This window comes from Seriola dumerili, unplaced genomic scaffold, assembly GCF_002260705.1.
Source record: "Seriola dumerili isolate Sdu_G_001 unplaced genomic scaffold, Sdu_1.0 BDQW01000391.1, whole genome shotgun sequence".
NCBI lineage: Eukaryota > Metazoa > Chordata > Actinopteri > Carangiformes > Carangidae > Seriola > Seriola dumerili.
Window position 1 is genome coordinate 236650 of NW_019174646.1, and position 25603 is coordinate 262252.

At 40.2% G+C, this 25603-nt stretch overlaps 1 protein-coding gene across 4 annotated transcripts; it reads right to left on the reverse strand.

The window, feature by feature from the left end:
• Positions 1-5819: 5819 nt before the first annotated feature.
• Positions 5820-24899, reverse strand: slc6a4 (solute carrier family 6 member 4). 4 transcript variants are annotated; one of them, XM_022761235.1, is made up of 15 exons: positions 20056-20196; positions 17175-17709; positions 16764-17081; positions 15229-15363; positions 14487-14709; positions 12728-12866; positions 11937-12071; positions 11673-11776; positions 11291-11418; positions 10958-11070; positions 10066-10197; positions 9441-9540; positions 9069-9169; positions 8766-8933; positions 8257-8647 (listed from the first exon to the last, which is right to left on the reverse strand). In XM_022761235.1, the coding sequence occupies exons 2-15, from the start codon at positions 17233-17235 to the stop codon at positions 8528-8530; spliced, it is 1977 nt and encodes a 658-aa protein (XP_022616956.1). In that variant the 5' UTR covers positions 17236-17709; positions 20056-20196; the 3' UTR covers positions 8257-8527. The 4 variants fall into 4 exon arrangements, with proteins under 4 accessions (XP_022616955.1, XP_022616956.1, XP_022616954.1 ...); XM_022761234.1 differs by lacking the exon at positions 8257-8647 and adding an exon at positions 5820-7319 and having other exon boundaries at positions 16764-17709; XM_022761233.1 differs by lacking the exon at positions 20056-20196 and adding an exon at positions 24840-24899 and having other exon boundaries at positions 16764-17709.
• Between the last annotated feature and the right edge of the window lie 704 nt (positions 24900-25603).

A 25603-nucleotide genomic window follows, 5' to 3' on the forward strand; every position in this document is an offset into this window, starting at 1 on the left:
ACATATATATATATATATACTCTTGTCAATAAACTAACGCGCAAAGTTGGAAAAGACTTGGATAGTCTCAGTCTCACGTTGCTTCATTCCATGTGAGAGTCTATTAAAAACAGAGCATGGATGTAAATAAACAAAATACTTCTGTAAATATTTTGACTCATTTCAATCAGGAAAACGTGAATATATAACTCAAGAAAAATATTTCTGTGCGTGGAATCCTGCGCGTGCATGGTTTCATACATGTGAATTTTTCAGAGTGAATTCTACGCAAGGCTTTGGTACATGAGGCCCCAGGTGTCCTCCCCTGTCAGCTGATCCACACCTGCTGCAGGTGAATCAGGTAGGCTACAGATTCTGGGACTCGATCAGCGCNCAAACAGTTAGCATTTATTACAGCAAGATGGATGACAAAAGAGAGGATGAAGAGGGAGTCATACAGAGGGCAAAAGAGGAAGAGAGAAAAAAATAGATCCTCTGCAAACAGGTAACCACAGCAGGCAGGAGGAGACTGAGGAAGCAGGTGTGAAGGAGAAAACAAGATTAGGATTAGAATAGAGGATGAGGCTACTTCAGGGACTTATGCCAGGACAGAAACAATGGGACTAAAGGCAATCCTCCTTATAATTAAAGCTCTGCTCCCCATAAGAGACTAGATCACAGGCACTGTGTGTGTGTGAGATGTGTGTGTGTGAGTGTGTGTGAGACAGGCAGATTGTGTATATGTTAGTCTGTGTGGAAAATAATAAAGTAAAAGAATAAAAGCAATAGGTAAATCACAATTTGAATCAATTTTGCCACTTCAGCCAACTACAGTTTAATGTGAGCAATTATGAAAAAGGTGCAAATGGAAATAAAAGTTTAAATGTTCAGTAAGTGATTAACTGACATGTTCCATTATTCTGATACAAATTCACTCGGTGACTTTTCCTCACCCAGTCTGGGCTGGTTTTAGCAAAAATGTCAAATGTAATTTAAGGATGATGTCATTGTCCATTGATTTTATTTTTCTGCCATCCTGAGTCCACACCCTGATCACCTCATTCACCTCCTCTCTGTGGAGCTCCAGTCCCCCCAGTGGTCAGTTCTCCTCAAAACAAGCTGCTCTGACTCTAACGTCATGATACTCCTTCAAACCAACAGGGGGGGATATGACCCCATTAAACATAAAATCAGCTTACACTGGAGACTGCAGTTTAGATGAGGAGAGGCTCTTATAAGATGGAAGAAGCATTTGAGCAAATCCTGGCCAAAAAATGTATAGTTGTGACTTCTTTTTTGGGAACTCCAACAGAGGTGCTCTACATGCTGACATTAAACTGCATACACTGTTCTAAAACTTGTATCGCTTGCATATCTTCCATGCACCCGCTGACCTTTTGACTATTCATTTGACCACAGTGGGAAAGTCAAGTTGGTAGCCTAACACATGAAAGCAGCTATATGTAGAGGTAATAGGTAATCTATTTTATTCAGAACAGCTGTTAATTTCTGCACTTACCCATTATTAATTCTATAAGCCACAGCTGCGATCACCCTTCTGTGACCCATGTAAAGAGGGTCTGTTGATCCACAGTGTAACTTTACACAGACCTTCAGTGAAAAGTAATAAAGAGGGTTCTTGTCCACATTAGAAGGTGAATAGCTTAGGAAAACTACCAAATAAATGACAAATTCATTCATAATACCCTACTGGGAAATCATTAAGATTAATAAATTCGTCTGCACACCACCAACCTGTTTGTTATACATATCTATATATATATATAATATAATATATATTCTTGTCAATAAACTAACGCGCAAAGTGGAAAAAGACTTGATAGTCTCAGTCTCACGCTTGCTTCATTCCATGTGAGAGTCTATTAAAAACAGAGCATGGATGTAAATAAACAAAATACTTCTGTAAATATTTGACTCATTTTCAATCAGGAAAACGTGAATATATAACTCAAGAAATATTTTCTGTCGTGTGAATCCTGCGCGTGCATGGTTCCATACATGTGAATTTTTCAGATTTAATTTACGCAAGGCTTTGGTACATGAGGCCCCAGGTGTCCTCCCCTGTCAGCTGATCCACACCTGCTGCAGGTGAATCAGGTAGGCTACAGATTCTGGGAGTCGATCAGCGCTGAAGCTGGTCCAAGGAGGAAGGACGCCGACCGTCAACCTGGAGGCATGGGATCGCATCCGAGGGCACCCTAAGGTACATCACACAGGTATGTTTGTGAGTGTGAGTGTGTGTAACAAAACAACAAAACTACAACAAAACAAAAACCACAAAAACTGTGCGCAAATAATAAAAACTTCCAACGCCGCGTTAACCAAACTCGTCCGTTCGCTTCGATTTCTCCGTGCGAATTTCCACGATTTCCAACGAGGAAGAAACAGCATACGTGTGTCCACGTGAGCCCTGGGGTTCAGCTAGCTAAGCTTAGCTAGCTGGAGGGGCATTTTGGCTGCCTTTGTTTCACTTGACATCATCTGAGTTTCTGCAAACTGCTTGTAAAATTTTTTTTTTTTTTTATCGCTCCTTTGCGCATCACGTCAATGACGTCATGTAACCGTGTCGTAGTCGGCGACATTTGTAGTTTGTCCCCTCTCACTCTCAGAAGTGTGTAGATGGGGAATATTCACTTCTATCTCTGTACAGAACTAATACTCCCAAATAAACCACAGTTCATTCATAATACTGTGAAATCGTTTAGAATAATAAACTGCACTCCACCACCACGTGTGTGTACGCTTTATATTGGTGTCCATATATATATGTTTTCCTCCTGCTTTCTAGTAGTGCATGGTCATCATATGACATAACACAAACACTGAAAATTGAACTCCCACATTCATAAAACAAGAATAATGACTCCAGAACATAGTTACTATTAAAGATCACTTCATTCTCTCTTGCTCCTCATCTTTCTCATCTCATCACCTGTAATGAGAAGACAACAGATCAAGAACCTCTCAGTGTATCTTGGCAACAATTATATGAACTAAGAAGGCAGGAGAAGCGAGCAATAGAGAAAAGAGAGAGAGGGAGAGTGTGTTAGAGAGAGAAGAGGCCTTACTCTGCAGAGATAAGATGGTATTCTCCCTTCGTGCAAAATGAGTTCATTAGGGGAGTGAGAGACAGCCATTGCAGGGAATCAAGGTTTCTGTGTGATAAAGGGTGGGAGCGACAGATTGGAAGGAAAAAAGAGTTTCATTTCCTGTTCTTCAGAGGTAGCGGCAGTATCAGGGGATCAGCAAAGAGGCTGGGTGGAGGAAGAAATGGAGAGACAGACAGAGGACATATGGAGCAAGTTAGAAAGGTAAATGCCAGGATTTTTCTGTCAGAAATAAAGAGTGACCCTCTCGATTGCTGTCAAAAAATATTTATATCAAAAACTGAGGGGAGACAAGCAGAAAGGCAGTTGAAAGATATGTCAAACTCAGCTGCTCTCTGGAAAGTGGAAAGTCAAAGTGAACTCCTGTGATGAAGTATGACGGTTATCATAGTGGAAATGAGATCCCATGGGGAGTTTATTAAAAATGACGGAAACCGTACACACATTTGAAAATGAGAGTAGGCACATAGATATACACAAAATCACACAGTCAGGGTTGGCTTGCCCAAATGAAAACAAGAAAGAAAAAATAAGAAGATATGAGAGTTAGAAGAAAGAGATGAAATGAGTTGGAGGTCTTGATAGACACCTGATAGTGAGAGAGGCTGGCAGGCAGGCAGCCAGACAGATGGTGAGATGACAGGCACAGCAGAGGTGGAGGGATACGCTGGCTGTGCTGCACTGTTTAATATAGATCAGCAGTGATAATGCAAGGCAGGGAACACAGGATGTGTCCGTCAGTCAGGGGAAGGGAGCTCAGAGGAAATTGCCACAATAAAGCGCACACACACACATATAGGAGAAGCCCACTGGCACACAACTCGGAGTGTGGACGCACACAAGGTATATGCACATCCAGAGAGGTGCAATTAAACTAAAAAAAATAAATATCCATACTGAGTTTCATTTCAAACCTGGCTGATAGAGCTGCTGATGTGTGGAAAGATTGCATAACTACATGCTGAAATAATGAGACTTCTCTAAAAGTTTCTTGGCTACCTCATGGTATACTGCAATCACTGGCTACATAATATATAAGTGCACATTTGTCGTACATTGGCTACTGCTCACATGGCGTGCGTTGAAGATTGTCCTTTCTTTATGTGTGAGTCTGCGCATGAACACAACTGGACTGTTTGCTGAAGCTGCTGATTGCAGATTTCAGTTGTAGGATTAAACAGCGATGACAAGGAACCATCATGTTGTGCACCTAAGTACACACGCACACACACACACACACACACACACACACACACACACACACACACACACACACACACATACAGATTATGTGCTCTGCTGAAACCTTTGATCAAGATGGGACTCATGTTGTTGTGTCAGCCTGCTTTTAAATCAGTCAAGTCATAATACAGACTGAACATGATTTTCCATAACTGAGTATGCTGTAATTGTTTCCATATGTTTTGCACAGATAAAACATTGCATCCCAGATGTTGTCCTGTTTCACTCGAGCTGTATGCCAGATCCAAGCTGGCAGCTCATTACACAGTCACTGAGGACAGCTAATAGAGTTGTTACTCTCTATAAACACAGTAACGGTAAACAGTGACAGACAGAGCAACCTCACAAGCAGCTCCACAGTGCCCATTTGCCACAGCAGTGTTACTTGGATAAGAACCTACTGATCTAGTTCCGCGGGTTTCTGTCTTGCTGTCAGAACAATTTATTTAAAAAAAAGCAAATGATGTAAAGGTTAGTCATTTCCCTCAGCTGCTGTGGTATGTAGCCATTTTAAAACTAGTTGTATTGAATGAAAATATGGACAAATACTACTCATGGAAGGGGGAAATCACTTAACTTACCCCTTTAAGAGCTGCCAAGACCAGACCAAAATGCTGGCCCATGTGGGCCTGTTGCATATATGTATTATATAATTAATTAACCACCCGTGCAGAAATGCCTTAAAAGGTTTTGGGATGATTTGGAGGCAGCGTTGCCATTACAAAGTTTGTCCAACAGAGAGGTTTCACTTTTTTGGCTGTGGCATGTCCTCCTCAATGCATGCCTTCATTACAGAGGGTAAATATGTAAAAAATGTTTGAGTATCTTATGTGTCGGTGTCAAATCCCACATCAGTCTGGCTCTAGTGGTGATATTAAATGTTATGCAATAGTAGATCCTTTGGTCAGCTAGTAATTACAGCATCAATTCAGGCGTGGTATGTAGTGTATGAAAACACATGTGAATGAATATCTACACAGCTGGTCCATAGATTAATATCAGTATTGTAGTTAAAAGTATATTGTAGTATATTGCAGTAGTATATATACATTTTACAGTAAACATCTTTCACAGTTATGTTCATTATGTTTCTAGATGACTGGATAAGAATTCTGACCTCGTGTTAAGTCTGGACTGACTAATAAATACAACACACAGATGACAGAGGTTATTTATTTCCATATATCTTTATTATCTGTTATTTCCCATATATTTATATATCTTTATTTTATACAGGTGTATTTCTCAATACAGTCTTTTATTGACATATATAGATCTTACATAAGCTTGAGAGGTACGAGAGAGAGAGGCAAGAGGGAGTTTACTTCCTTCATAAGATATTTTGGCCATTAACAAGACAACAGGAAATCACATTACAGACACGCACGCATGCATGCACACACACTCACACAGACACACGCACACACACACGCGCGCACACACACACACACACACACACACACACACACACACACACACACACACACACACACACACACTGAAGTACAGTATACACACATATCACAGCATGCACACATAAAAGGAGCTGGACACCTCTAATTCTTTTTTCACAACCATCCACGTGTGCACTGACATACTAACCAAAGTGTGCACACACACACTGACACACAAGATCTAAACACACACAATCACACATCCATGGCGGGAGGAGACAGGTATTCACAGGATAGATTACACCAATACCAGACTGACTAGTAAATACACATGTAGATGTACAGTACTTGCCATATTTTAACCCTTGCTCCAACATACACACAGATACATACACTCTCACACACAAACACACAATTTTTTGGTAGAAAGTAAAGAGCAGTAACGCTGATTTTCAGACTATGACAGTGATAATGTTATTAGCTCTGATCCATATTTGGTTTCTATTACTGACAGTTATGCAGTAAGACAGCAGAGTGCAGAATGTCACTGAGATTAAAACATGGACCATCAGCTCTATGTCATGTAATGGTTGAAGTGTGAGGGAAGTCAAAATGATAGCCATGATACATTATAAAATAAATACACATCTTATATTGCAGTTATAGAATGAATACACATGGTTGGTTCTGTCTGTGAATCTTTTTCCACTGGACATTATAACAGTCTTTCCTTCTCACACACACACACACATACACAAACACACACTTGCACACACACTCCTGTCGCTACCAGACAGGGCTTCACAGTGTAGAGAACTCAAATCCGCAGTTTGTCCAACATGCCAGTCAACACAACATAAGGACAATATTGAAACATCTTTAGAAATACAAACAGAACAGATATCATATATTTGGCTTCAGTAACAGATGTAAAAAGATACCTGAATTTTGCTACATATCAGAATGCATAACTTAACAGCATAATATGAAAGTACAACCATAAACAGAGAGAGTGGATTGAAATGTAACTATCTGTCCTTCTCCAGCTGATTTCAATGTGCAGTATCTCTAGCTTGAGTGCGTGTTATTTTGTCTACATGAACACAGATTGTATCATACTTTGTATAACTGTATAAAATATTTGCTACGGCTGTGTTACCTGAAGAAAAGTTTGGTCACTAATTTACTACGGTGATGCTTCTAAGTGCAGGAAATGGGAATATGAACAGGGCTCTGGGTTTGTGAGTAAATCCAGAGAACTCCTTTGAAACTGAACCGGCTTAAAAAACCAAACCAAACGAAGGTAAACAAAGCTACCGCAGCCTGGCTCCACCTAACTCCACTTCCATTTCTAGATCTTAGCATGAGAAAGACAAATGAGTGAAGAAGATGTGAGAAAAGAGGCAAAGACGGTGAAAGGTAGCCCCTTTGTCCTGTAGTTTTGCAGTTTGTCCAGAAGAGGGCCCTCTACGAGTGGCATCTTCTTTCGGTCAGGGTTTGGTCAGACTGCATTGGTGACGATGAAGTTTCTGTGGTCGTCACTGCTGGGCACTGGAGTGATGCTTTTTAACAGACGCTGTGAGTAAAGAGAAAGATACAGACAAAGGGGAAAGAAAAGGAAAGAGAATAAATTATAGTGATTCATATATAAACCACTATCAGTGGACAAGGATATATGTAAGGATGTATGTAATATCTTTGAAAATTTTGTTATTGAATAAAAACTACAAGGACTGATAAACATATGCATTGTTTCAGAAATGATGAAATAGATATATAATAATTTATTTTCATTATTAATTTGTCTGCCAATTATCTTTTAGATTAGTTGATCCGTTGTTTGGTCTACAAAATGTCCAACAACAGTGAAAAATTAAGTTGACATTTAAATGTCATATTTTGCTGGATCTGTCAAAGAAAATGGAATTATAAAAAGTGTTGCAGATTTAATTTTTTGTTGACTGACTGACTTGACCAAAACATTGTTTGCAACAGAATCGGGAAGAGCAAGTATGGTATCCACACTTACAGTAAGTTCAAGAGATAGTGGGCAAATATTACAAATGACACACCGCCATGGTCTTACAACAAAGAGACATTCAAACATTTTGACCCTGCTCAGCCTCATCTGTTCGCATGTGTTGACAGTGTGCGTCAGTGTATTGTGTGCCCTAGCAGCAGTGTCAATATTGGACAACAGCCAAAGGCAATCTGTCTACCAGCCCGTTTGATGTCCTCCTACCTTCTGTCAACTCTCACAAAGGGTATAACACAATAATAATGATAATAATAATTATGATAATTATAACTTGTTGTGTAATTGTATTTTTTTGTTACAAGGTTTTAGTACCTACCTAAGGTTTAGTACCTACCCAAGGTTTTAGTACCTACCTAAATTTTAGGTAGGGCCCCACAGGAGCAAAAATGAAAGATGCTTAGCTCAGAAAGTAACAAAATATAACAAACAGACATCTAAAACCTGTCTATTAAATAAGTTTTGATGATTCATTTTATCAATGGTGCTGATTTGCCTGGACTTAGTTTGTCAAGCCGGGCGTTCTGACGCTTAGGTGCAGTGGATGGCGTGGTCTCCTTTAGTCCTTTATCCTCAAATCTGGCAACATGACAGTCCACACATGCATTGCAGAATGTGGAAGTGTGTGTCTGTATATGTGAGTGGCAAGTGTTAGGTGTGTGTGTGTTTCATTAGGTAATGCCCTAAGTGTGTGTGTGTATGTGTGTGCAAGATCTGTGGGGCCTGGAAGTTGTCATGGTTTTTTTTTGCTAATCTCTGGCCTGTGCCTCCTCCCTGCTCCTTTGATCCTGATCTCCAGTCATGTGTTCACAGGGGAGGGTAGACCCTGACAGTGAACTGAAAAGAATGGAGGCAATCCCTGTCTGTCGCTGGAGATGGGAGAGAAAATAGGTCAGGATATGGGTTAGAAGAAGAACGATGGAAGGGTACATGTGGGGAGAACAAGGGGGAAACCATCTAGGAGGAAAGGAAAGGAAGGACCTGTACCTGTTTGAATGTGCCCTTGGCATTTAGCAGGTGGTAGACCATGTAAGCAGGCACACAGATGAATGAGGACACCCCGATGCAGTAGCCTAGGACGGTGGTCCATTGCGGGTACTGGTAGTTGAACAACTTGACCTCTGGAGGGAAGGCCAGGAAACTGATGATGATGAACTGGACATGGGAATAGGAACAAAAGCAGAGGTCACACATTACAGGGTAAATACGACAGCTGCTCTAACCACTATATCTTCCTGTGCTTGTTAGTGTACAGGGGTGGAGTGTGTAAATACTGTACATGAGCCTCACCAGCAGAAAGCAGGGGCAGATGGCCACCCAGCAGATCCTCCAGAACCAACCCGGGTAGAAACCAAGCATGAGCTGGATGTCATTACAGAAGCGGTTGGTGCCTGGAAAACACACACACAGACACACACAATTACTACAAAGCCCCAAATATCAAAGGTCCATCTTCATCTCTTTTCACTTGTGTCTAGGTCTATGACTGAAACTACACAGATAAGGATGAAATAGACAAAAGACTGAGGACATTATATTCTATATATAATCTGTACTCTTCCCTCACCTTCATCCCCACCAGAACTACGATTCATAATATGGTCACAAACCATCATTATCATCATCATCACCATCACATTCCACATCACTCCCGCAGCTTACCGTAGAACCAGGAAACAGCGATGACTTCGAGCAGCACCACAGTGATGACTGCAGGGCCTGTAGCATACTCCTCAAACAGCTTCACCACAAACGCTCCTCCCTGAGACAGGCCACAGGGAGAGAGAGAGAGAGTAGGAATTCATGAAAAGTGATTTACAAATGAGTCTTGTACAACAGGTTTCATTGAAAATGTCTAAAACTATGATAGGCTTAATATGTTGTGAGTGTCTAATGGAGCAGGGATGCATGTTAGTCAGTACCTTACTATAATGAGGATTGGAGATAAATGGATTATTCAGGCTGCTCTGACATGATTTCATTACATTACCTTAAATACAGTAGTAACACTGAGTATACTTTTGACAACAGCATGAGCCCTTTTATTAGTTTATGATATATTTGAATGGAAACTGAGAATATGACCAATTATGAGCATTAAATGAAGTCTCAAATTTATGTTACTCTTTAGTAGCAGATCACAATATAGCTATTTAATTGCTGACAGTGATGTGGGATAAATGACTGATTTACCTGTAATATTAGAGCTATTTTCAAATCTTATTTGGTTGAGGATGATGTTTGCCATTTGATAGTAACCTGCATATGTTGTGGTTGTTTAACTTACATATGTGAGTGTGGAGAGAGCCCCGAGGTAACAGACGCACACCAGGCCAAAGACAAACCACTCGCGCCTCTTAGCTAGGATATGAGGGAACTCGTCTAGCATAGCTGTGATCACCCCCTCCAGCCCAGCAAACTGGAGAGAGGAGAGTGGGGAGGAGAGGGGAACAGAAATAAAGAACTCATTAGAGAGTGCAGAATAAAAAGAAAGAGGAAGAAGATGAGAAAAGGAAGCCTTAAGACTATGGAAAAGTCCACACATCTTGACTGTATATTCTGTCTGGATAATTTCTCATCTACATGTTAAGTGCTATCAAGATGTTGATAAGCAGCTGTTTAATATAATCAGTCCAGCAGTAGTTCAACACTTATTCGGCAATCCATCCACCCCCTAACAGAAAACATCAATAGCTGTCTAAAAATGAAGAGACGAAGTGTTGAGACGATCCAGCCTGACTCCATGTACACGACACGTTTTGCAGTAATATCCTCAGTCATAAAATCGAGGAGCATAGCAACCCTGATGCTGATTCTACACTGATTATCAGTCTGTGATAAGAGCCTTACAGGTCTCTCCAGCTGGCTGCCTCAGAGCAGATAAACACAGGCTTATGGAGACAAGATCAATGCCCAACAGTGATATGAAAGTCCTATCACATTGTTGACTGTTATTCCAAATGGAACAGTGAGGACAAATAATACCCAACACCTTTCTGGAGAAATGAGTACAACAGACACATTCAACTCAAACAGAAAAAAGCATCTGCAAATATGAAACCTCTGTTTCTAGGTTTGAGGGAGCTCACAAAAGCAGACCACTGGGCAACGACGGAATTAGGGTGTAACAATTGAGGAGTTAACTTTTGCATAGAAAAGTGTAACAATACCAGACTAACCGTGCTGTCCAGACCCAACATGATGATCATGAGGAAAAAGATGATGGCAAAGAAAGTGGCAGCAGGCATGTTTGCTATGGCTTCTGCATAAATGATGAACAGCAGACTGGGACCTGGTTGAGACAGAAATGACAGTCATGTTGAATTCATCCTTACTCCTTTATTCTTGTATTCAGTGATGTCAAAGCATCCACTTACAGATATTTGGCATGCAATAATCTTTATCCTTTCCAGGTAAAATGTGCTTGAGTTCAATGCGGGATGCTTTTTTCCCAAAAATGTCAGGCTAGTTAAACAATTTCTTGTTGGGTGCGCTCTGGTGTGGTATCCTACCAGCATCCTTGGCCACAGCATCCACATCCTGCTGCCTCATTTCTGCCATGTATCCCAGCACGGTAAAGATGACAAAGCCAGATAGAAAGCTGGTCAGACAGTTCACAGAGCTGGTGACCAATGCATCTCTGAGAGGGAGAGGGGGAGAGAAAATGATTGGGTGGCAGAAAGACAACAAAGTTAGAGAGATGCTCTGTGAAAAACATAAATCAAGCCACTGCTTATAGATTTATGGCCACTGCTTAAGTTTTGAGACTTAGTAGACTTGGTGATGGTTCCACCTGTATGGATACTATATCTCAAAGTAGATAGTGATACAGATATTTAACACATATGGTTTTAACTCTTTCATTGATGTATGTACACTGTAACAAAATCTCACTTATAGCAGTTGTTGTGAAATGGGTTGTAGCTGGCAAAGGCGAGGAGTACGCCGAACCCCGGACCCAGAGAGAAGAAGATCTGAGCTGCTGCATCAATCCACACCTTGAAGAGCGCGGGAGGTCGATGATTGTGAATGATGGAGGGACACAAAGAAACGTGGATTAAGACAGCGGAGAAGAAAAAGAGAAATAGAACAGGGTAAGAGAAAGTGTGTGTTAAGGACATGTAACAGAAGTCTGTATAAAGTCTTATTCAGACTTACTGCAGTGCTAAGCAGTTTCTCCCAGTCAGGTTTGAGATAGAAGACGACACCCCTCCAGGCCCCTGGCAGAGTGGCCCCGCGGATGAGTAAGACCAGAAGGACCAGATAGGGAAAGGTTGCAGTCACCCACACTACCTAATGCAGAAAAGAAAAAAACACAGTGGTTTACCTTTCTGTTAATGAACTCTTGTGTCAGGTAAGTCATAGTGGCTGATATCTGCTCATGCTCAATGATCACTTTTTTCAAAGTAAAAGACACTGTTATCATGAACCACTGGATATTTCTGGGACAGAGCTGCTTGATAATGGATGTTTGGAACTGCAGATTTATTAAGTGTGCATAAGTTGAATCATGACTATCATATAATATATCCATTCATTATAGGGAGTACTGCAATGAAAGTGTGGAAGTGTACATTTACATCATTTGCTATAGATTACTTTATTGGCAGTGACAGTAGAAATGCAAACATTAAACCCTCGGAGAGAGAGGAGAACGATATGCAACAAACTAAAAAAAAAATATTCCACCTTGTCTTAGTTTCTAATATGGGTACTTGAGGCCTGCCTGTTTTTTTCAGGTTTGATTGTCGATGTTTGAACCACAAACTGTTTAACTTTAAGACGGCCTTTCTAACCAACTTTTCTACCATGATGATGAATGATAATGAGGGCGAAGAGATGACAGGAGAACAACTGTTCTTTTCTCTGCCTCTCTGTCTCCATCAATCCCTCCATCCATCCACTCTAACTGACACCTCCATCAGCCATACAGGCACCCCTTCAGTTACCTTTCCAGACGTCTTGACTCCTTTCCAGATGCTGAAGTAGACAATGGTGAAGATGAAGAGCAGGCAGAGGGCCAGCTGCCAGCTGACAGAGCCAAGTTGGTGCAGGCCAGGGGAGAGGTGGACCTGCAACACCTGGCGACTGGTGGGAGGAGACAAGGAAGGGGGGATGTTTGGGTTGAGAGTTGAGATCAAAAGGGATGCAACAAGGGGACACATGGGGATAAATTAATATTATGTAATATTACATGGAAGCACATATAGGGAGATGACATAAGAAGAGAAGACAAGAGATATGGGGAGTTGTAGGGATCAAGAAGAAGAGGAAGAGAGTAGGGGAAGGAAGAAGATGAGAGGAAAAGGAAGGTGAAGCGAAGGAGAAGAATGTCAAGAATAATAAGAAGTGACAGAGAAGCAAAAGTGAGAAGACACAGTGGAGACATAGAATATTTTTTAAATTTGGAAAGTAGAGTCAAAGAATAGAGCATGGAAGGAAGGACGTGATATAGAAAGAATAAAGAAAATGAAAAACACAAAGAAGATAAGACATAGTACAAAGAAGAGGAGTAAAATGGAAGAGTACTGCATAGACTCATTGTCCAATATACAAATGATAGAACCTTATTTCTTGACAAACATACACAAACAATCCACAATACATTTAGATTAAATGAGCTGTAAGTCAGCTTGCAGTCTGTAAAAGACTGCAAGACTAGATAAAAACAATACCAGAGGACCTTAACTGACTTTATAGCAAATCTATGTCAATAAACAGTGTTTACACAAGCCAAAGTAAAAAACGCAATATGGTGCAAAAAAGATTTGAATTTAACAGTGAGGTTAACATCTGGTCACAGGTTAAGCACACAGAGCTTGGACGATAAAACAGTGACATGATTTATGTTGAAAACAGGAAATTCTGGCGCCAGACTCTGACTTACGGAATTTGTTACTTTGAAACCTGTACTTGGAAAAGTCAACTACGGATAAGCCATGAATCTGTCTCATTGGACACACACAGACACAGTCTAGTGAGTAGCTGATAAGGCCAACGCAGGCACGAAGACATTGTTTTGACAGACCTCAGATTTTTAAGTACAGTAAAAAAAACACTTTTGTCAGTACTGACTACCCGCTTTTTAAAACCCTGGCTGTCGCTACTACTTGAGATAATGTGTAAGCAGCATGCTAAAGATTGCTTAAAACTTTAATATGTGGTAATGAGTTTTAGTTTCATGTCAGCAGCATTTTCTGTGAAAAAAGGGCCCTTTTCATGATTGTTAGACTCAATTAGGAATGAAAAGTTTCATTTCTGCATCAAAACTTCCTTATGCCAACTTTCTGATCTCTGTTCCCCATCTTAAAATCATCTAGTCACTTTTTCCACGTTGTTGCAACCACAGTAATTGCTCTGTCCTTCCTTAAATTCCTATTCCACAGGTCTTTCAGTGGTACATTTCCTCTGTTTTCAATTATACATACATGATTAGAAAGTTACTTCTGTGTTACTTGTATATTTCTGACCGTCTTGGATCAAAACGGCAACTCTTATTCTGAAATGCTAACCTCCCTACAATGCCTTCACAGTCTGCGAAGCAAGTGGATTTTGGGGAGAGTGCTGGCGGTAAATCTGTCAGGGCTCTTAAACACCAGAACCAACCCTGTGATCGTTCTCTGGAAGTCATCCTCCCTCCTTCACTTGACGTCTCCCTCCTGTGTTGCTCTCCCCGTACGCCTCTACATCCGACTTACATGCACTTACGTATAGAACTCCTCGGCAGGGGATTTGGAGGAGTTGGACCACGACACATTGAGGTCGGTGGACATGTAGCGGTTACAGTTGGCTGTGTTCCAGCTGTTGGTGCAGGTGGACCAGGGCAGGGTGGGCCGAAATGATGATAGCAGGTAGTACAAGGCCCAGGCCATGATGGTGTTGTAGTAGAAGGCTATGTAGAGGGCTATGATGCAGATGGCAAAGCCGATCCCTGGATGAGTGGAAAAGATGACTGTTAGTACAAAACAGTGAAAAAAACCAAACATTAAATCTTTAACTATGTACATATATGTACATTTTACTTAAAAAAAAACTGTCCATAGTATGCGACATCAGTCAGCCACTCCCCAGATATTGCAGACATCTTTGGTGTTTTCAAGCTAATTCAAGTTGTTATTGGGCAAGTGGGTGACATTTCCAAACAACAACAATTTACATACTATCAGATTTCTGAGCATCTGGCATTTGGCATGGAAATGTGACAATTTCCATAACAGAGAGTCAGAACATCTCACTAGATGTTCAAGATGTAAGAGATGCTCTTCAAGGGGGCTGTACTGACGGGGACAAGAAGGTTAAATGAGCTGTCTCACAGACTCTGACTTGACACAGTCGGTCTTCGTCTTACCAATTTCACTGTTTTCTTCCTATTTTTTTTTTTTTTTTTACCCAAGCCATTGTTATAAACTGATTTCTCAATCTGTTCTGTTCTCTCCAGTCCCTCTTTTACCTTTAAATATGGGGCAGATATGTTTCCAGATGGAGATGCAGCCACTGCGGTGGAACTGACCAAGAGCCAGTTCCATGTAGAAGAGAGGCACACCTCCAAACACCGCCATCAACATGTAGGGCAGCAAAAAGGCACCTAGACAGAGACATGGGGAAATTTGGAAATAAGGGAGGGAAATTAAGAGTAGAAAACCGGGTTGGAGGTAAGAAATGAAGAAGTGGAGAGGGAGAAAAAATGTGGGGACAGATGTGGGGAAGATGAAAACATTGAGAAAAGAGAAAGCGGGGAAAAATTGAAAGGAAGAAAGAGTTATAGAAGAACAGTAAAAAGGTCAATTACACTCATGGGACATGCTACTCGTTCACACTCCACTTGTAATCTCAGTAGTCCTTTCAATAACCCCCAATCAACAAGAACCAAGAACATTAAAAAGCACTCTGTAAAAATCATAAAAATTTGTAAGTACCTTATTATTTACATAACTGTAGTGCTTTCAAAAATAACAAAGCATTGTTTTCCCAGTTTCACATTACTCTGCATTTAATGTGCTCTGGGTCATTTCGTTTAAATTCTCCATTGACAAATCAGCCTACTGCGACATTGGCTTTGTTATTGCTAAGTAAGGAAAGTATAAAAGTGATGAAAGGAGATTTAGGTAAAACCAAACACTGGAGAACAGAGGAGCAGTAGGATTGCAGCCAGATCTCAGGACTCTCCAGCCAAACATGCAGAGTTTGATAACACATCTCTCTCTTTCTTTCTTTCCATCAGATTATCAACTTATATTATGTGCATGTGTGCATTTGTGTATGTAGATGGGCTGGTGTGTACATGCGTGCTTCTGTCTCTTTGTGACATGAAAGCAAAGATAAGGGTTGATTGAGCAGCTGCCTGGGAGACAGGTTATTAAGCAAGGAGAAAGAGACTAAAGGAGTTCTCATAAAAACCACAATTAATACTGTTGCCTCTATCAAGTGTCTCCCAGTCCCCATCTCTACCTCGCTCCGTGAGAGAGACACAGAACACAGGAAATTACAAAGATTTTATTATTGCAAATTCAATAAAAGTAGAAAGGGAGGCCCTGTTTGCTGCTAGGTGAGGATTGTGTAGTAACAGCGTAACACAGTAACGGTGGTGGAAGACACAGACTTTGAAAACACATGCTCACCTTGAAATAAGCTAAATGAAGTGCTATTCATAAACAACTTTGTTAACTGCAGCACTCCTTGTAGGTCAACATCTTTTTGTTTAGGCGTTTATTTTGCTGTAATGATGACATACCAGAGATAAACTCCATCTATCTCCGTGTTTTATGATGGAAAAAGTTACAGGCTAGTAAACTCACTCACCTCAGCTTTTGCAAATATTGTGAATTACAGTGTATTTCAATTCAAACCAAGAAAGAGCCTTTTCTTCTTTCTAGTCCTTGAAATCCTGTTTACTCTAGAATGTGATCTCATGTACTCTTATCTCCTTTCCATCACGCTCCTTATCTCCCTCTCCCTATTTTCTCTCATTCATTTTTGCCTCCTCACCTCCTCCATTCTGGTAGCAGATGTAGGGGAAGCGCCAGACATTTCCCAAGTCGACAGCGTAGCCGATTACAGACAGCAAGAAGTCCATCTTCTTGCTCCAGGTTTCTCTGGGCCTCTCCAAGCTGGTTTGTTGGACCACCAGAGTCCTGAGGCCTCCCAGCGGCACAGAGGACCCGGTGCCGCCTCCAGACCCAGAGGTTGTACCCCCAGCGCAAGCTGCGGTCCCTGGTCCCTCCCTGGGGCTCTGAGGGGTGGATGTAGAGAAGCCATTGGACACCTGCTGGCCAGAGCCTGAGTTCAGGTTCTTGGGTCCTCTCTCTGCAAGACCATCAGCCAGCATAAGTCTACCATTTTCCTGCTGTGTGCCCTCCTCTTCTCCCCCCACCTCCTCTCTCCCTTTGTCCCTCTCACCCTCATTCTCGCCCTTGTCCATTGTCAACATGCTCGTCATCATCATATCTTTTGTCTCCATTGGGTTGTGTTGAGGTTGTTGTTGGCGAGGCGGTTAGGGGTGGAGAGAGGTTCTCAGTGACGATGAAGGGAATGTGGCACTACTCTCTGATATGGTGCCCATTAGGGGAACAGAGGGGTTAGGAGAGTGAGGGAATTATGCAGTGGTGGTGTAAGACAAATGTGGGAAAACCAGGGACTGTCCGTCTTGGACAGGTAGAGGAGAAAAGGAACAGGAGAGGAGAGCTAAAAGCAGAAAAATGGGGCCAGAATAAGGGGAGGTGTGTGTATGTAGGAGAGGACTCGAATGTGTAAGAGTCTGTTGAGCAAGAGGGAATAAGAGCAGGCAGTAAGGACAGAGAGAGGAGGGTACACAAGAAGAGAGATGTGTTTGAACAGGATGTGGCCAGCAGAAAAGTTACAAGAATCTTGGATCTTCTCCACAAACGGCTCGTCCTCTGTGACACTCAGTGATGGGACACACACAGAGGACACACTGCAACACACACAGAGAAAATACACAGATAAGTCACAGGAAAAGAGTTTGGCAGTTTTAAATTACTTTTCAGTAAATTTATATAAATTATAAAGTCTATTTGTTTTTCTACATGCCACAACTGCCTGAATTATTAGGTCATTAGGTCTTGTCTTATGTGTTTTACTATGAGTAAAAGGCTAAATCTTAATGGGGGTAAAACATTGCAGGAGAAATATACTTCTCATAAAAAAACAGTACAAATCAAGGTGATTGTGCTGGGACATGCTGATTTACTTAGCATTTACTCCGTCATGTTTCTCATTACACGCTATCTCTCAGTTGCATAACCTGTTTCAATGCTTATCTGATCAAAGCTGTATAAAATGGAGAAATTAGAGAATAAATACAAGCACCAGCAGCATTTTTAAGGGCTGGAAGCACAAGAAAAAACTTTGAAAGATAGAAAACAAGTGAAAATGTGGAGACGTTAAAAAAGACTGCCACCTTGAATGTCACCAAGGGCAAACTGTTCAAAATATCAAAGCAAAAGCTTCAACATCAGTCAAATATGCTCAAGAGGTTGTTTCTTAGTTATTTTGGGTGTCATGTGCTCTAACCAGACAATAGAAGGGAGAAAAAAAAATGTAATTTATTGTTTTACCTCATGGTAAAACCAGTTCATTACCTTTTAAAATGTGGTTCTTCTTTATTTATGGTTCATATTTGTCTGTATTCATCATTGGGTAAAATCAGATGTTATTAAGTTACACTTAGTAATACTATTTCAGATGTTTTAGATGACAGAATTTCACATATCTGCAGTCAGTATATACAGCATAGACAGTAAACAGTATAGAGAGAGTAGAGCACATTTATCTCCTTTATTTCTTAATTAAATGTTTAATTCTAATTACTTGATATATTAAACATAATCCATACACAAGACTTTCATAAGGATGTACATCTACAACTCTGTCAACATCAGTGCGTCAAGTATTATTCTATGTCAAGAGTCCTGAATAAGTAGCCTTTGTCCATTTTGTAAATTATGTGAGAGGTCAGTGAGGCGGAGCAATCTCAATACCATTCAAATACTTAGATTAGAAATTGTTCTTCAACAGCTTCATAAAACTCTATGATTAGTTTTAAATTCAGCAAAAATATAGTTTTTACATTGGCAGCAAATTACATTGACAACACAGCCATTGAATTTTCAACAGAAAATCCACAAATACTTAACATCCAATCCACAATGCTATCACATGAGTAATGGGTCAAACTGAGAGAGCCGTTTAAAAGTGGATTAGATTGTTTATAGTGTTAGCTCAATTAGTAATGAATGCCAGAATGTAGGAAGACTCAATTTACATGGAATGCCATTATCTTAATTAAGAACGAGTGTCCAGCAGTTTTACAAGGCACGATATTCACTCCACACAAACATCTGACTACCACACAACCAAAAACCCTGTCCTGTACCTGGACTCTGAGCGGGAAACACAGACTAACCAACACAAACATTTTTTTCATACAAACCATACTTTTACTTCCCGATGAAAGCAATCATAAGTTCTTCATCACAACAATGACTTCATCTCCATCTGAATCCTCACAGTCTCATAGAAATACAGTACGCTCCTTCTGGTCTGACAAAGTTTACGATGCTTGAGAAGCTTAAACTTGATGGAAATCTGACAATTTCTGCCTGAAAGGTAGCAACTTAAAAGAAATGTGAAGATAAAATGAAATGTTCATTAACTTTAATTTATCAAAAAATATGTAACTGTAAAACGGTCATCTTCTCAACTACAGTTAACTCACAGTTATCTGTATAGCTCACGCTGTATCAGCTGCCACACTGCCTCACAATAGAAGAAAAGAAAAGCAAACATCTGCCTGATGAAATACTAAACACACTTGGCTGAAAAAAACCATGAAGTAACATACTGTATATAATTCAAATAAAGTTTGACATATATTTTTTCCATGTTCCATTCTTCAAAAACCAATACTACAGAGGGATACTGTACATAAACTTTCAAGTCATTAGTCATTACATGATATCATTTTAAAAATAATCTTTTTCTGTTCCATTATGTAGGACTTTAATAAAGAAAGAGATAACATCAAGATTTCTTCAAAGATAGACTGAAAGAGGACATGCAGGGAAAATATAATGAGATATTGTAAAACAACCAACATTAAAAATGTAGGCACTCTTTTGAGCAATTGATCATCTTAGTGAACTCTGCTTAAACTACAGACAAATCATTCGCCACACTGGCACTTTTGAGGTAATTCCCTTAAAATAAACAGCACAGTAAAGACAGTGGTAATTTATCCCAACTCACATGCATACATTACCTCTGGAGATGGTAAAAGAGAACAAGTAGAACCTGTGATGGCTACAACATGCACAAAGAGCAGCAGCAGCAACTTCTACTCAAAACTCAAAGAATCCTGTGGTGTTGCAAAAACTTGCCAGAGAATCAGTGTGCACCAGCACATCACGACACTGTTTGCCCATTGAGCTCTCAAACCTCTCTCATGTCTCTCTCTCTCTCACTCTCTCTCCCTCCCTTGTTGTCCCTCTCTCACTGACTTGCAACCACACACACACTTACACACATACTGCGTTCAGAGACGCATGGCCGCGCAGACGTACAGTATGCAGAGATAGACGACATGAGAGATGGATGCATGCGCTCAGATGCAGGGGGAACATTATGCGAGCACAGACATGCACACTTTGAAGTTTGTTTTGATATAATGACAATACAAAGAGCAATAATGAACTGTGGAACAGCTCTGACACAGTATGGGCATGGCAGAACTCATTAAAGCACGCACACACGCATGCGCACACACACACACACATACACACCGCAGACAGGGTAAGTCCTACTCTTGAGTAGTTGTGCCGCAGTGTGGGGCTCTGTGTCAGGTCTGTTTCATGTGTACACACACACACACACACACACACACACACACACACACACACACACACACACACACACACACACACACACGCACATATTGAAATAAAGCCCTGCTGGAGTTCCACACTCCCTCTTTTTCCATTTTCTTTCCTTAACTAATTATGCTTTCACTTCACTCATCATCATCCTTCAATCTTTGGTCCCTCCTCTCACTTCTTCTCCTCTACTTTTCAAGTTCTTTCCTCATGTCATCATGTACACCTGCTAAGGAGATTAGGCTTTGGCTGCTTCGACCCCATAACTTTTGCATCCTGTTCTATTCAGTCAGTTTAGCTATCCGAAGATAAGGTATTTTATCAAATAATATTTAAAAGGCAAACACTTGCAAAATACATTATTTGCAGAATTTAGAAGATAACAACAGTGTGTTTAAAAGAAAAGTAAACTTGCTGCAGCAATTTTAAAGAAAATCTAAATATACAGAAAAAGAACAAAAACAAATTGTAAAAGCAGGCAACAAGTCTCTGTCTGTGTTGCATTTTGACTTCATTTCACAGACAGACACAAACGCCAGACAAACAAAAGCATGCATGCATGTAATAAGACTTTCTCACGCATACCCATGCTATATAAACTATATCTGCATTCACATGGTTGAGTTAGAGCAATCCTTGTTGTCATTTATGAAAAGTTGAATGAGTAATTAAACCATATTTCATAGTGGAATTTGAAAGATCCCCATTGTGAACTGTACATCAACTCATGAGTATTTGGTCCTGAAATCCCCATGAGGTCCCAGAAGGGCGCCTGCTCAGTGTATCTGTTAATCTAAAAACAACTCAAAAAGCTTTGGGCTCTGTGCCAGCATTTGTAACCTAGCTGTTATTAAACACAGACCAACACCCTATAGTCCGGGATAAAGATGTCTGGAATGGTTGAGTAAAATGTGCTTATCAGAGTCTGCTTTGGCAACTCTCAGGGGGTTTCCTGAATCATTCTTGGACTCCTGACAGTTGTAGATTTTCAGCATTTTCAGCCAACTTTCCTTTTCTTATTTTAATCTCTATGTGAAATGCCTGATAGAGAAGTTAACACTGGCAAGTGAAAAAGAACAAGACTAAAAAATGTGCTATCTCGTCCATAGAGGACTTGTTGAGTCTTATCAGAGCTCTCTGGTGGACAAAATATGTAATGGAGATGTAATGTTTCCATATGACCTCAAACTTGATTTAGCATTTCTGTAGCGCAGTTTCTTAATGGCCGACAATTACACCAATACAGATCTGCGATAAGCTTATATTGGCCTATATACTGATAAAAAAACATAGCTATAAAAAAAATGCCACTGACAAAATATTACATTCATAAAAACAATGAATCACTGAATGTAATCATTGTTGTGTAAAAACACAACAAAGGAATGAAAGGAACATTTCTCCTCTGCTTCTTGTGGCATGCATAGTCAATTCTCACAACCAATTTCATTTCAAGCTGCTAAAAAAAAACATTAGGATCTGTTAAAAAAAGGCCAGGCACAAAGTGATTAAAAATTCTTCATCCTTTCAGGAATCAGTCTCTTGGGGACAGTTCATGAAGACAGACCATCCTTCAACTGGAGAACTTAGGTTTCTACTGTGCTCCACAAGCGTGGGCTATAGTTTCCCATGCCCACCGAACTTCATGCCAACTTGAGCCCTTGCTAATTGAAAAATAAACAGTGCAAGTGCAGCCAGACAAGGGGGCAGAAAACTGTTCAGTGCATTAGTTGCTAGTATGAAAGCCTTTACACTTCCCGCCACATCTGCACAAACAACACTAATATTCACTGGAACTTGTAGTACTTTAAGAGGAAACTACTCCCAGGAAAAAAGAAAAACACTTTTGGCTTTTAAATGTCCCAGACTGAGGGGCAGTCTGATAAATGGACATACAAACACATTTTAAGTGGCAAATTATCAAGCCATGTGCAGTAACCTGCTCTAACAGAGATATTTACTTCCATTTGCTGTGTTGTGGTTAAACGAAAAGTTGGGAAATGTCAATGTGGGCATTATTAAATTATGGCCCTTTAGCTCCTACCATGACAGTGTAAAATCTGTCCATTGGCACAGTCACAAACCTGAGACAGCTCTGAACTACATAAACAATAATCACACAGTCAACACAGACAATCAACACCAAAATGTTGACCACAGGTCGGCTCAAAAGATGTGTGGTCATGCAAGCAAAGGGCTTTCTACAGTATGTTCATCTTTTACTTGTGTCATAGGTACTTTGTAATGTAGGAGTTACTGTGGTTTATCATAATTACTTTGGTTACTTTACATTACTCCTGCGGTCATGTACATGCTGTTAATCTTACAGACAGAGACCTCACTGTTTCAGATTCACAAACCCCTGCCTTGATTTGTCTCAGCTTTATATCATTTTTCTCCCCTTCAACTTGAAGAACCATTACTGTACTCCTTCTTCCTAGTCTGTACATCTAAACCTGCTACCTGCTAAACTGCTGTATCACTACAATACCTAATACAAAAGATTGGCAACACACCTTAGGAGTTTGACATCTTACTTATACCTTAACTGCAGACATAAACTCGCTCTGTGATGGACCAGTATGTTACAACTTCTCTGTACAGTGACGCGCAGCTACTAAAAATAAAGACAACCCATGGGGCATGCGAGGACAGATTACAGCTGATCTGAGTCTACTGACGACAATGGTTCAAATACCACAGGACAATCAAATTGAGTAAACATTACATAATTATACTGTACAGTTAAAAAAAAGGCCTGAAATTCAGAGGCTACTGTCATAGTGTTCATTACAGGATAAAAGTTAATTATATTAATTAGTTAATTTAACAAAAAATGCATTTCTTTATGCAAGACATCACACTTTTTAAAAAGCAAGCCAGGCAATGTGACACGAAACATCCTGCGTCCCCTTTCTTTCTGAGGCAGAAACACTAATGATGAAAATGAAAACGGTATATGAGAGTGAGAGAAGTAAACGTGTTATTGTTCTTTTGCATTGCATTTTGCATTTTGCTAAACCTTAATGGCCTTGCAGTCATGATGTGATCCTTATAGGTGGGAGTGATATTGTACACAGCATCTCTGAGATGTCACGGTGGAAAGATATTTTCCAGGCCACCTTTATTTGCAAACAGTACCACCTCATTAATTATGTGACAAATGATTATTAGATAGGCTTTGTACTGTAACTATTCTGAATAGGTCTAATAGGACAACACAACCTTACTGTCTGCAAGTCAGTATTTCCTTTCCCAATAGATTTCTGAGCTGAAAATTTCAAAAATTCTGTAAAGTACAATACTGAAGTTTCCCCTGAAAAGTGGCAGAGGCTTGACCTGCAGGTGGTTAAGGGTTATGGCTTGCCTTGTGTTCATTATTTTGGGATTTCTTGAAAAAACAGCTTACTGCCGACATTTTGTGTGCTCAAGTGAACGGTGGCAACTGACCTGTTAAACAGTGCCAGATAATATGAAAATAACCACAGACAATTCTTCATTCAGTGTTAACTAAATTTAACTGATAAAGAATGAAAGGATAGATAATAAGTAAAACAACTAGCTTTTATATGGGTTCCCTTCTTTGAGTCTCTCCTGCACTATAAAATATACATTATTAGAAAATGAAACATTCCTTTAATTTCTTCAGTAAATACAGAGAAAGAATGAAAGGTTTGCCCAAAATCATAGTTCCATATATATTTTCTCTTTCATTTAAATCAAAAATAAAATACAGATGTCATTAAGACTTTGGATTTTGTCTTTTATTTGTGCAAATCACACATTCCAAATTATACATTAAAGCATAAAACATCTAATTAAATAACTAATTCCCCAAATCTGGAAATGTTCTTATTTGTATCCCAAATCTGACAGATTATAATAAATCCAATTCCAAATTCCTAGAGGCCATTAAAATATTACAGATGAGGATAAGTGAATAATATGAGAGGCCTCAAAAAGAAATTAATAAAAAAATTTAAAATTTAAAAAATAATAAAAACACCTCTCACCTAGTAAATCGTGGCTTATGTCACAGGACCCTGGCTAACCCACATGTGTTACAGAGATAGCGATCAGCATTGATTTATAGACATGAACTGAACAGTGATTGTAAATGATGAACCCGCTGGGAATGAAATTATGGGTAAAAAGACAGGCAGTGTGGTCTTACCTTGATATTTTTAGCAGGACAGCCTGCGTTGTCCATGAAGCGTCTGGTCATCTAGTGTCCAAGACGCCGCCTATCAGCGCAGCCTAAACCCATTCACACAAATCACACACGCCTGGGCTTACAGCGGGCCGTATTCTGCTCTGCCTGGCTTAAGACACAAACACACACACTCAAGCATGCATGCACCCACTCACACACAAACACACTCTCACCCAAACACACACATGCTGTGCTTTAGAAACGGATCCTTGCCCCTAATCCAAGACTCCTTGATGCATATTTATAAGAGGCCGAAGAGGAGTAAGAGAGGAAGACAGATACATAAATTAAGTTACGAAATGTAGAAAAACAGCAAGGTGAAATGTGTACATTATAAAGAGTATTTGAGTGTGAGAGAGATTATTTAAGTCCCAGCCTGTCTGTGTCCTGCTCTAACTAACCCATTTACCTGCACCTGCATCTGGCTGTGCCAAAAGGCACCATGCCATGTACAGTAGTACAGTCAGTGAACTTGCCTGACTTGCCTTCATTGTGTGTGTGTGTGTGTGTGAAGAGTCGGGAGGGAGATAAGATATAAAAGAGGGCAGATTGGATACACAGACAGACACACAGTTGCTGTCATGTTGACATTAAATTATAATCAGTGTCCTCTTACATCTTTCTCACCCTCTCACCCTCTCTCTCTCTCTCTCACACACACGCACACACACACGCACACACGCACACACACACACACACACACACACACACACACACACACACAC

Bases quoted from the DNA above. Each gene is read 5' to 3' on its own strand.
- slc6a4 (XM_022761233.1), bottom strand. From the start codon at position 17,235: ATGGAGACAAAAGATATGATGATGACGAGCATGTTGACAATGGACAAG. The intron at 11,071-11,290 runs GTAGGATACCAC...TGTCTCAACCAG, and splicing joins TGCTGTGGCCAAGGATGCTG to GTCCCAGTCTGCTGTTCATC. The intron at 9,541-10,065 runs GTAAGTTAAACA...GGCCTGTCTCAG, and splicing joins CTCTCTCCACACTCACATAT to GGAGGAGCGTTTGTGGTGAA.